Source organism: Notolepis coatsorum, assembly GCF_963971535.1.
Source record: "Notolepis coatsorum genome assembly, chromosome: 14".
Taxonomy (NCBI): Eukaryota; Metazoa; Chordata; class Actinopteri; order Aulopiformes; family Paralepididae; genus Notolepis; species Notolepis coatsorum.
In genome coordinates this window covers 44,389,146-44,402,447 of record NC_140178.1, presented here as the reverse complement: position 1 = coordinate 44,402,447, position 13,302 = coordinate 44,389,146, and the positions used below count along the sequence as shown (strand labels likewise).

General features: G+C 42.0%; 1 protein-coding gene across 1 annotated transcript in view; it reads right to left on the bottom strand.

The window, feature by feature from the left end:
- Positions 1–13,302, bottom strand: part of mei1 (meiotic double-stranded break formation protein 1) — a gene marked incomplete at both ends in the record, with an annotated part of 379,667 nt that overhangs the window by 344,523 nt on the left and 21,842 nt on the right. Inside the window, 2 exons of the mRNA XM_084329092.1 lie at positions 7,756–7,861; positions 12,238–12,251. Of these exons, the coding sequence (XP_084185218.1) occupies positions 7,756–7,861; positions 12,238–12,251 (120 nt within the window). The remainder of the gene's footprint in view (positions 1–7,755; positions 7,862–12,237; positions 12,252–13,302) is intronic.

Genomic DNA, 13,302 nt, shown 5'->3' with positions numbered 1-13,302 from the left:
GAGGGCTTCATTAGAGAAGGGAAATGATATAGGCAACTCTGGCTCTCTATTAGTTGAACATAAGGTTGTAATTAAAAAACCAGACTGCACTGGCCTTTACATCTCCCAGGATGCCCATCATAACGAGCCGGTGAAGGGATCCTTGGCTCGATACTAGGACTAAGGAGCTGGACCAAAGGTGCTTGTGGAACTGGAAGATTAGGGGCGGAATCCACAGAGGCTTTGCATCTCGCTCTCAAATGAATGAAACAAGGTTGCTCATGCGTAACATAGGCTTTGCGTCCGTGCAATTGGCGTATATTTAAATGAGGTAACATGGGCAGAACATGTGCCCTTTCTATGTAAATGAGCCTCTAAACAGGTGATCATGGCAGCAGTAATTGTGTAGACAGGCACAACCGTGAAAGATATTATCGAATATCTCGAAGGACAATATCAAATCAAGCGCATGCAGCGATCCCATGCAATCGTACTCATTATTTAAATATCGTTATATAACGTTGTGGGCCTTGGCATTATGCTCGTATACAAACAGAATCTAACTTGTTCGAGAAATATAAAGCTGCGTGCCAATAGCCTTCACAACGCGTGATTTATAAATAAGGCTAAGCACTGACACAACCTAAGCACTGACACAACTCGTGAGTTATAAATAAGGCTAAGCACTGACACAATGCGTGATTTATAAATAAGGCTAAGCACTGACATTTCAAATGCTTGGTTCTGAGATGATGATCAATACAGTAAACATTTATTTCTGATATAGGTGCTGATCAACAGTAATGCAATGTCATGATTATTATTATTCTGAAGTTATTATTATTATTATTAAATAGAAAATGTATTAATAATTAATTAATAAGAACTCCTCTCCCTCACTATAATCTAATTATGAAATCAGATATAGGCCAGGGCTTTACAACTTAATAAAGAGATTGAATACAATTAAATGGGATATAAACGGAATTAAATATAGCATTACCTGTTACCTGTTACCTATCCACTTCGTGCCTAGTGGCACATAAGGCCTTCACAGAGCGTTTCCACTTCTCTCTGTCAGCTGCCATTGTTCTTGCTTCAGGCCATGAGCTCCACCCTGCCTCTTTTCTTTCTTTCTCTACTGTGCGTCTCCAGGTAGTCTTTGGTCTTCCTTTTCTTCTTTTCCCTTCTGGTGCCCAAGTCATTGATATGTTGCAGTCGTTGTTGTGGTCTTGCCTCAGTATGTGTCCTATCATCTTCCATCTTCGCCACTTCACTTCCTTGCTCAATGGCTTCATGTCGGCTCTTTCTAGTAGCTCTACGGTGCTGATGCGGTCTTGCCACTGGATTTTGAGGATTCTTCTGAGGCATCTGTTATGGAACACGTCGACTGATTTGTTGTCTCCCTTGTTCATCTTCCATGTTTCACATCCATACAGTAGGACTGGCACAACCAGTGTTTTGTACAATCTCAGCTTTGTTCTTCTTGAGATGCTGTTGGAGTGCCAGATCTTTTTGAGTTTGATGAATGCACCTCTTGCTTTGGATAGTCTGTTCTTTAGGTCTTTCATACCCCCTCCCTCTTTACAGATGGTGGCTCCCAAGTATGTGAATTGGTCTACATCCTCAATCTCTTCGTCGTTGATGTTGATTTTGTCATGGTTTCTTGCATTAATTCTCATGGTTTTTGTCTTTCCGGTGTTAATCTTGAGTCCCACTCGTCTGGCTTCTCTCTCCATTCTTGTCGTTTTTTCCTGGATTTGGTGTTTGGTAGAGGAGAGTAATGCTACATCATCTGCAAAATCCAGATCGTCGAGTTTTGATGTCAACTTCCATCTGATTCCATTCTCACCTTGTCCAACTGTTCTTCTCATTATCCAATCCATGATCATTAAGAATAAAAAACCTGACATGTTGCATCCTTGTTTGACACCGCTGTTGATGTTAAACCACTCGCATATTTCTCCTTGGTCTTCTACTGCACACTGGAAGTCTTCATAGAATATTTTCACTATCTGGACAATCTTCTCTGGGATTCCATATTTCTTCATAATTATCCATAGGCTTTCATGGTGGACTGAGTCGAAAGCCTTTTCAAAATCCACAAAGTTCAGGTGGAGTGTTGCTTGCCACTCGTTTACTTGCTCAATGATGTTCCGCAGTATGAAGACTTGTTCCGTTGTTCCTCTTCCTCTTCTGTAACCGGCTTGTTCTTTTCTTAGCCGTGAGTCGATTCCAATTCTGATTCGGTCAATGATGATCCTGCCAAGTATCTTGCCTACGACTGGAAGTAGGGTGATGCCTCTTGAGTTCTTGCATTCTTTGAGGTTTCCTTTCTTTGCTAGTTTGATGATAAGCCCCCTCTTCCAGTTATTCGGGATCTTCTCCTGCCTCCATATTTTTTCCAACAATTGATGTACCTTCTTTGCTGAAAACTCAATGTCTGCTTTTAATAACTCGGCTGTGATGTTGTCGATTCCTGGTGCTTTCCCATTCTGAAGTCCTTTAATCACTTCCTTTACTTCACTTAGTGTTGGTTCATGTACAGGAATCTCTTCAATCATGTTAGTGAGTTCACATTCTTCCTCATCAGTTATTGGGTTTTCTGGTGGTTCCCTATTCAGTACTTCTTTGAAGTGTTCTGTCCACCTTGCCTGCACTGCATCTTTTCCACTGATGAGGTTGCCATTCTTGTCCAGTACTGCTGTGCTCTGTCTAGGTCTCTTGTTGCACAGTGCCTTCGTAAGACCGTACAGTGTCTTAATTTGTTGTTTCCTTGCAGCTTCTTCTGCTTCACTTGCAATGTTCTCCATCCATTTCTTTTTGTCCGTCTTTATACTTCTCTTTGTTTCTCTATCCTTCTCTGTGTACTTTGCTTTTAGCTGTTTCTTGATTCTTTCCGAGTGTGTGCCAAGGATCCTCTTGTTTATTGTTTCCCGCTGGTCTACAAGGTTCCATAATTTTTCACTGATCCATGGCTTCTTATTCCTCCGTGGTCTACCCAGGATTGCTTCAGCGACTTCTGTGTAGGCTTTCTCCAGAACCTGAGAGTCATGCTCCACCTCTTCGTTGTCTTCTATTCCTCGCCCTTCACCTTCCAGCACCTGAAACCTGTTTCTCAGGTTGATGGTAAAAGACTTCAGGATGGCTTCATCTTTCAGCTTTGTTGTGTTGTACTTGACTCTGGTGCTTTTCTTTTCCTTCTGCTTCGTCTTCAGTCTTAACTTGACCGTTGTGCACACAAGGTAGTGGTCGCTTCCAATGTCTGCAGATCTGCATACTCTTGTGTCTTTCACAGAGTTCCTGAATCGTTTGTTAATTAGCACATGGTCTATCTGGTTCTTGGTCTTCCCGTCCGGAGATACCCACGTGGCCTTGTGTATATTCTTATGTGGGAATAGTGTTCCAGTAATGACTAGCTCGTTCATGTCAGACATTTCACACAGTCTTTCTCCGTTGTCGTTACGCATTCCGATCCCGTGCTTGCCCATCACTCTTTCGTAGCCCTGGTTTTCATCTCCCACTTTGGCGTTCATATCCCCGGTGATGATCAGCATGTCGTGTATGTTCCTGCTGTCTAGGACGTCTTGCAGTCTCCTGTAGAACTCATTTTTTACTTGATCCTCTGCATCTTCTGTGGGTGCATAGATGTGGACAACTGTGAGCTTGATGTGTTGGGAATGGTACCTAGCTTGAATGATCCTTTCACTGACTGGTGTCCAGTCTATCAGTGCTCTTGCTGCTTTTTTAGACATCACTATGCCCACCCCTTGTCTGTGGTTGTCATCATCTCTTCCTGAGTATATTATGGATTCTCCGGTTGCAAGCTCCACTTTTCCTTGCCCCGTCCAGTGTGTTTCGCTGATTCCTATGATGTCGATTCCTCTGGTTGTCATCTCTCTTGCTACTATGGCAATATTGCCGCTCCTGTACAGTGTTCGTACGTTCCAATTCCCAATTTTCATGGTTTCCTTCGGATGCACTAGTGGCCTATTCGGCCCAAAGGCGTCCTCGCGGCTTTGGCCCTTGGGTGTCATGGTGTCTCTCCTGTTACAAGAAGGACTGGCTATGGCGTCTCGAAGATTGTGTGAATTTGCTCTTTTTCTGGTTTCTGTAATAACGTTTTTTTTTCCGGGAGCGGGTTATCAGCCCTCAGCCCAACCCCCAACCTGGAGGACCAGTTGGATCACTCTTCGTCTGGTCTCTCTCCTTCGACCTGTTCGGCTTGGGTGACCCTGCTAGGAGTACAAGACTCCTGCCGACATAGCTCTAGGGGTCATTGAGACGCACAAACTGCCCCACCGCGTTACGGTGGTGATCCGTTGGATTAGCATTAGCACGATATAATTAGAGCACTATTGTAGCGACTATCCTGATGTCCTGTTAGACGCCCGGTTGGGTGCGGGGATTCCTCGTCTTTGACGCGCAATTAGAAAATACACAATGTCGAGTCTGTGTCACCTGCCGTTGGGTGATGTTCCCATTTAATTGAAGTATTTAGCATAATACATGTGATGAGCCAAACAATAATTTCTTCATAATGCTGTTAATAATACTTAAACCGAGCGAGGGTACGTGCGTTTGTTCATGTGGTAAAAACCGTGAGATCTCTCTGTCACCCATACCTAGATACCTTGATTGACATAGCCTACACCTGTGCCTTTATTCAAAACCTATGCGCTCCGTGCTGCCACCCAGTGCTCCGTGCTGCCACCCAGTGATGAACTTAACAAACTGCAAACTAAGCACAAAAACCATCAAATAGCTCCTACAACTATATTTTTTCATTGGTATACATTTAATTTAGTTTCTATCCCATTTAATATTCAATCTCTTTATTAAGTTGTAAAGCCCTGGCCTATATCTGATTTCATAATTAGATTATAGTGAAGGAGAGTTCTTATTAATTAATTAATAATTAATCTTTAATTTAATAATAATAATAATAATAATAATAATAATAATAATAATAATAATAATAATAATAATAATAATAATAATAATAATAATAATAATAATAATAATAATAATAATAATAACAATCATGACATTGCATTACTGCTGATCAGCACCTATATCAGAAATAAATGTTTACTGTATTGATCATCATCTCAAAACCAAGCATTTGAAATGTCAGTGCTTAGCCTTATTTATAAATCACGTGTTGCGAAGGCTATTGGCAGGCACGCAGCTTTATATTTCTCAAACAAGTTAGATACTGTTCATAACTCATAAGATCTATTTTCTTTAGTATTCCGTTCATTTTGTATTGTATTTTGTTTACTTCGTAATGTATAGAGGAGTGCAAAATAATATAATCTTTATTGTCATCGTTGGTACATCGAAATTGAGTTTAGAGCAGGGGTTGGCAACCCTAGGCACGCATGCCCGCATTGGCACGCGGGAGCATTTTCATTGGCACAGGGGGCAGCATTTATAAAGAAATATATATATAAATAATTTTTTTTTCTCTCTTTTTTTTTTTACTTTGCTTTGAAATATTATAGTGAAATATTTTGCACTATTGTCGCATTTATCTTGTTGAAATCCTCCCACAGGTTATTTTTTGTAAGTCGACTGTTTTGCACACCCCTATGACAGCTATACAGCTGTTCCCATGGTGCTCAGCTGTCAGCAGTCAGCTGGCCTCCCGCACCTGCGCGCAGTTCCCAGGTAATCACAGTGAGGTTGCATTCTGTATGTGCCGTCTTTCATGATGGCAACCCCCGCTAAGAAAGTTAAAGCAAAGGAAATTCGGGCATTCCAGCCCTCATGGACAGACGACTACGGGTTTGTGTGTCAGAAGGACCGTGCTGTGTGTACTTTATGTTTAGAAAATGTAGTTTGCCGAACGTCAGGTGTGAAACGCCATTTTGAGACGAAGCATCAAAAAAGTTTCAAAGATCAGGCGGATAAGGCAGAATCGATTAAACGTGCCGTGGCCAGGTATGGAAAGCAAGCCAGCACCCTCAAAGTGTTCACGACTGCTAAAAACCACGCAACTGAAGCAAGCTATCGCATTGCTCATTGCATTGCGAAATGTGGAAAGCCATTCACTGATGGCGAGTATATCAAGGAGGCTTTTCTCTGTAGCTCAGATGTTTTGTTTGAAGGCTTGCCAAACAAAGAGACAATCAAATCAAGGATAAAAGATATCCCCATGTCAGCTCGAAGTGTCGATCGACGCATCAACGAAATGTCCGAAAATATCAGAGAACAGCAAACAGCTGGATTAAAAGATGCTCCGGTGTGCATCTTAAAGTGACCAACTACAGCCCCCAGATAACGGAGCTCAGTAAAGCCCCTTCCTCACAATATCATACATAAAACAAAATCTCTTACAAACCTAAAATAACAAACAAAATAAACATCAATAAAAAACAACAACATTTTTGTACTCATCAATGAGAGTTTTCCTTTTTTTTATCTACTTTGTCTCCCCATTTTCTACTTTTCCCAATTTCATATTATCCAATTCTACCCTCCCCTGTCTCGAACGTTGTTAGACCATGCCTCCCACTGGTCGGCAGCAATGTGGACGAAGCCTTGCATCACGTGTCCCCTCCGGTACACGAGGAGGCAGCCGTCGCATCTTTTCACCTGCACAGCGCGATCTCTCAGCGGCGAGGAGTAACGCGTGGGCCGTGGGAGGCTCACGCTGCCCCCTGATTCTGCTGTACAGGCGCACCAACCGACCTGTAGGAGTCGCTGTCCACAACGTCCGATCCCCACCCACCGGCTTTCCCACCCCCTAACGACCAGCCAAGCCGGAAGCAACGCAGAGAGCTGGGCTTGAAACCAGCATCTCCTGCGTTAGTGGCGAGCGCCTTGCCCACTGCGCTACTTAGCCGCCCTCAATGAGAGTTTTCCTATATACATTTTTGAACTGTACAATGTTCTTGCAAATTTTTGTTTCTTCATCTAAGCCATTCCACAGGATTGGATATGGGTGAGTATTTGTTTCAACATATCAGCATGTGTGTTCTGTTGTTCCACGAAGAATATGCTCATGGGAGCTTAACATGGTTCCCTGTGCAATAATAGCACGCCCCTGTGCTGCTATTTGGGAATCAAGAGCAAGGGAATCTGCTGTGTCCTGTGGTGGCATTCTGTCAGGCTTGGGGGGGGGGGGGTGTTGGACACACATGTAGACACACACAAAAGGGGGCATCTTAATGTTACCCCAGAGGGGTAACCACTGGTATCGCAAAGTGATGAGATGGGGCGGGGGAAAACACAAGAACACTGAAATAAATACAAATAAAAGCTATAGAAGACACAAAACACCAGGATAAAAGAATGGGGGGGGGAAACAAATAACCACCACTACCTAGCAGTTGAAAAGAAACTGGAAAACAAAAGCACTTCAGAGGGAGAAAACCCTAGAAACATGTACTCAAGACCTCTATCATCTATTACTGAGGGCAAATGTGAAATGAACAAGCATCTGAACACAGGAAACCAAGTCTACTTAAAAGCACTGCACACCTGACACCAATAAGGTGCCAATCAAGCCCACACACCTGCCATGCCACATGGCAATTAACTGGTGTCTGGTGACTGACAGCTCACAAGTATAAACCCCAAATACGTCCACACAGAAATAAACTAAAACCTAACCCACATAGAAATGCTTTCATATCGGACAGATGGCGCAGAAGACTTAGCCATTGGTCTATATATAGTGCTAAGAACCAAGATGATGACAACAAGTTGTCTGACTGAGGGACGCAAGGTTGGGGACGTGAGTTGGATTTATCCTACGCAATACCTCACCATGTTGGGTCACCAGGCTCTCAGGCAGGTTGGGGACAGCCTCCACCAGCTTCCCCAGGAAGTTGAATGTGGGCAGGAAACCCCTCACACTGCGCTGGTCACACAGCTGAAGAGGAGGGAGAGAGAGAATGTACAGGGAAGGGGGAGCGGGTTGGGATATAGACGGAGGATAAACAAGTGACTGACTGTTTATCTATAAACAAACAGATAGTGTTTTAGTCTACATGCATTGAAGACAAGTCATCAGCGCCTGTATCTTCACTTTTACATTTGGGTTTGTGTGAGTGTGTGTGTCTGTGTGTGTGTATGTGTGTCTTATAACTAGGGATGTCCGATATTATCGGCCGATATTGGCATTCAAATGTAATATCGTAAAATATCAGTATCGGTTTTCAATTATTTTTTTTTACATTTATTTAACCTTTATTTACCCAGGCAAGCAAGTAAGAACAAATTCTTATTTTATTTATTGTGAAAAGTATGCATAATGTTGTGTTTTTTGGGGGGGAAACCCTGCATATATCGGTATCGGTTGATATCGGTATCGGAAATTAATAGTTGGACTATATTGGTAAAAAAGCCAATATCGAACATCCATACTTATAACTATGAAATACATTGATGTTTAGTGTTGTGTAAACTATGTCTTTATTTTCTTTAAATTTATTTGTAACTCTTTGATAGATGCATACTAACTGTATATTCCACATTGCTGAAACTATTTCCAGTACTGACTGAAAAATTCTGCTTTTCAAGCCCCTGGAGGGTTTCTACTAGGCAATTCTCCTTCACATTCCTCTGCATTATATAATGTATCTTTTAATGTTTTGTATATGTGTAAAATAAACAAACAAACATTCAATCTTATACTTTATTTGCTTCCAGATAAATGGCCGCTGGTCTTGCATGATTGATTTTCCCCATCAAGAGCCATGCTGCACGTTTAGCATTACAATGCATTTTCTGTGGTGTAGCTCTATAACAGGGCCATGAAACATTTAATACACGTGGATTGTACACATCGCAGAGAATACTCTCCATAATTATAATAATAAGTAAATGAAAGGGGAAAACTGGAAAGAAACCTTGAGGAGAACATGGTAGGAAACGTTATGCTTCACACATACAGTACATTACATCTGTGACAAATCTATACTCATGCTTTGTAATAGGGCTGTCTTAAATACTTCGAAGCTTCGTTCGATGGGCACGGGATTCGAACGGGAAAATAAAATTCGAATATACAGTATTAAAAAAAAAATTATAATAAATAAATACATTTTCTTTTTTCTTTTTCTTAAATTATAATTTTTTGTTCATCCCCCCTCCCACCTGCAAACTATTGCGCCTCCAATGCAACGAACGAAGGTTGCAACATAATTATGTAATGTAATGTTGTTGGCTGTGTAACAGGCAGCTCAGCTCCCGACTCTTAATTTAACGGGGAACTATTTTACTATTTCTTTCACTATTTGGGCACTTTTACACAATTCCTGTGAGTTTATGGAACACCTCTGTAATTATATATATTTTTTAATTCATTGTTTTGTATTTCTAATCAAGTCCTCAAAAACAGCATTTTTCTACCTCAAGATCTCGAGCCGTTTTGAGGCTGGGCTCCTAAACCACTGTGTGGCCTTCGCGGCATCTGGGACATTAACATGCAGCGGTGTCTCTCTGACATCACAAATCATCACATTTTCAGATGACTCAGTTCAGTGAGTGTGAATATTGTGAGAGGAGAATTGGAAGAATGCGCCAATATGAGAATTAGAGACATAGATCATATTAATATAAGTCCACATAGCTAGGAAACAATGCTAAACACTGAAAAAGGCCATTTATAAGATAGTTCCCCTTTAATTAATTAATTAATCCAATCCAATCCACTTTATTTATAGAGCACATTTAAAAACAACAAAGTTGACCAAAGTGCTGTACAAGTCCCACAACATAAGATAAAAAAAGTAAATAAAAAACATTTTAAAAATAATTATTTTTTTATCTCGAAGCTTCGAATTAAAATCGAATCTCGGCCCGAAGCTTCGATTACCATAAAAAGCTTAGAAGGTCAGCCCTACTTTGTAATTATATATATATTTTTTTTTGTATCTCTCTTTCTCCGATTTTTCTCTGTTTTCTCCCCGTCCCAATTTAGTCGTTGTGCCAATTCCCCCCCCTCCCCTACCTGGTTGTTGTACGCATGTTCTCCTACTGGTCGGTAAAAGGGAACCCTAAAGTATCCGCACGCTTTCTCCGACACGTGCGGCGACAGCCAGTGGCTCTCTTCTCACCTGGCAGCGAGGGCTCTCATTGGTGAAGTGTAACGCGTGGGCGGTCATGCTGCCTTCCTTAAGTCCTGCCTCCGCTGAGCAAGCGCCCAGACCTGACCTGTAGGCGTCGCTGTCCACAACGCCAGTTTCCCACCCACGGCTTCCCTCCCCCTAACCCAGCCAAACGAGTTAGTATAGCGATCAGCCCAAGCCAAGGCAATGCTGACTCCGGGAGTCGAGACCGCAGCCTCTTGCATTGGTGACGAGCGCGGTCTCCGCTACGCCACCTGACCGCCTACTACTTTGTAATTCTATCAGCACTTTCACAAGTCCGCTATCAGCTACTCCCATCTATAATAAAGGACCAGTCTACAGCGTTGGGGAGTTATAGATTACATGTAGGCTAATGTTAACTGTAATCCATAGTAGTTCATGTAAGAATACTGAGCGTGAGTACATACATAGGAACTAGGGATATTCGATATTGGCTTTTTTACCGATACCGATATACCGATATTGTCCAACTCTTAATTTCCGATACCGATATCAACCGATATCAACCGATACCGATATATGCAGGGTTTCCCCCTCAAAAAACGGAATAATTTCAGGTAATTAACACTTTGGGTGCCGGAAAACGCCTAAACACGTCATTCCCGGCCATGCTCAAGTTGCCGAAGACGCTTTACAGCGTCTTTGATATCAATATTTCAAAAATCTGGGACCGGATTCATATTTCCCCTCCGCTGGCCTGAGATCCACCAGGAGGACCCACTGAGCTCTCTGGCGGTTCAGGAGCGCCATCTGGTGGCCGATCGGCGCAATCGCTTAACAGGAAGTGCCGTAGAGGTTGTGCTGGTCGGCCGTATTACTTCCGGGCACTCGATATAGGTCCCGGGACTCGATCTCGACACACTACATAGCGATCGATTGCCAATAACTCGATAAACATGATTTGGACGTATATACCATTATACAAGCTGGAGATGGACCGGGTAAATCGACATCCCATAATGGTAAAATTTCTACTCTACGATGATCGCCCAACGGCGCGCGGAGACTGGGGTGAGTTTTAGCGTGTAAAATTACCGTCTTCGATACTAACTGCTATTATCAACATTTGACCCACATTAGATGATTGGTATAACGCTGCCCACGGAATTATAAACGCCCCCTAGCCCATCCGGTCAACATCAGATGACGTGTAGTAACTTCTAGAAGTACGTCTAGTTGGAATTTTTTATATCGCGCTGATTGCCATAAAACTGTATTGCATCATCAATATAATGTATTTGGGGCTATAGATCACGTTCTGGAGAAAGCTGCAGAAAGAGATGAAAACATACTTATACATTAGACCATACTTTACTATGAATATGTGAATGAAAAAGTTTAACGTTGCTACACAATGAACAATACATATAGGACTTTGAATGGGCCCTAATAATGGCAATGTAGCAATAGAATTTAAAAAGTTATAGCCCTGCAAAGAAGGGGACTTTCCGATATCACATTTTAATGCCAATATCGGCCGATAATATCGGTAGGCCGATAATATCGGACATCCCTAATAGGAACCCAGTTTAGATGTAAAAGGTGACTGGAGGGCAGCATGGAGTGTGGGCTGGGAAAATGGGCATCTCGTTAAGATTACCAAGTGGGCACCTCCCATCACAGATGGGGACCATATTCCATATTCACATTGTGGCCATTTTGCTCTTATGACATGCTCAGGTTGGGTATTACTCTATATCAGTTGTCTGAATTTGAGTCTAGACTCGAGTATTACTCTATATCAGTTGTCTGTGACAAATACATTTTTTTAAAGTAACCATCACTAACCCAACCCTTCCAACCTCAACCTCCTTGTAACCTGTGATAAGTAGCCGTGTTTAAAGGCACAATCTGTAATCCAAATATAAGGTCAGCCCCACTACCAAAATTCAAAACCTAGGATTGGAACCTGATAAACACTAACACAAAGACAACAACTAAATATGAGTTTTTAATATTCCCTGATGCTGTAAAAAGTTTGTTTACAATTGGCAATGTTTTTACATAGGAGTAAAACAGATCAGATGAGAAAGACACAAAATGCTTCTTTCCATCTATAACTCGTACTCTTTATGTTAATGTTAATATGTTAATAAAACTCAAATTGATTGGGTCTCGTCTCAGTAATTGAGCTTGGGGTCCCGGCCTGGCCAACCTGGGTTCCCACCTCTGAAAAGAGATCGGGTAAGATTTGGAAAGCAATCTTTCCGTGCCCCTGCGGCACCATAGTCCCTTCCTTTAACATGAGAAAGCACTCACTCATGCTGCACACGCCCACACTTATGGCCACAAAGAAAGGTCACTTTAAAAATAGTATAGTAACAGTGTATTGTACTACCAAGGGACCTAGCATGTCCTTCATGCTCTGTAAATAACTATGTACAAATACCGTGATGTCCCACTATGTTACCTGTTTATTGCACAATGTTGTCTATTGGATTCTATTATATGTTGTACTACTGTATTGCACATCGTTGCGGGCAAGACCACCCGCATTTCATTGTATACTTGTATGCCGTGACAAATAAAACTCTTGACTTGACTCTTGACTTGACTTCCCTGTGTCCTAATCAGGCTCCATTCTGTCAGGTCAGCCTGGTGTTATCACTCCCTGTCATCCCCACACACAGCCTCCTCTCATCCACAACAACCCGAGGGGAGCTTCCATTGGTTAGTTACACAACTGTCGTTTAACATTCGTTAAGTGTTTGTTAACAAGAAAATGTTACGTCTGTGTGTGTGTGTGTGTGTGTGTGTGTGTGTGTGTGTGTGTTTTTTGTTTGTGTTGTCTCACCTGTGTGTGTATGTTATCCAAAACATAGCGCACGTACTGGTCGCTCTTCAGCTCCAGGAGTAGACTGACCAAGACTGACACACACACACACACACACACACAAACACAGAATGAAATACATGTTTACATGAACACACACACACACACACACACACACACACACACACACACACACACACACACACACACACACACACACACACAGAAATAAATTTATAACTGCACTTAGAGTGCAGTGCACTACATTTATAACTGTCACCTGACAGTTTGGAAGCTTAATAAGAAATGTACTTCACACGTTCTCCTTAGACAGAGCAACAGTGTTGTCAAGCTGTAAGTACTGCAGTAAATATTCAAACATAGTTAACCAAGCTCTCACAAATGATTCTGCTGATGCACTTGACAACACAAAGTATTAGGGCTGAT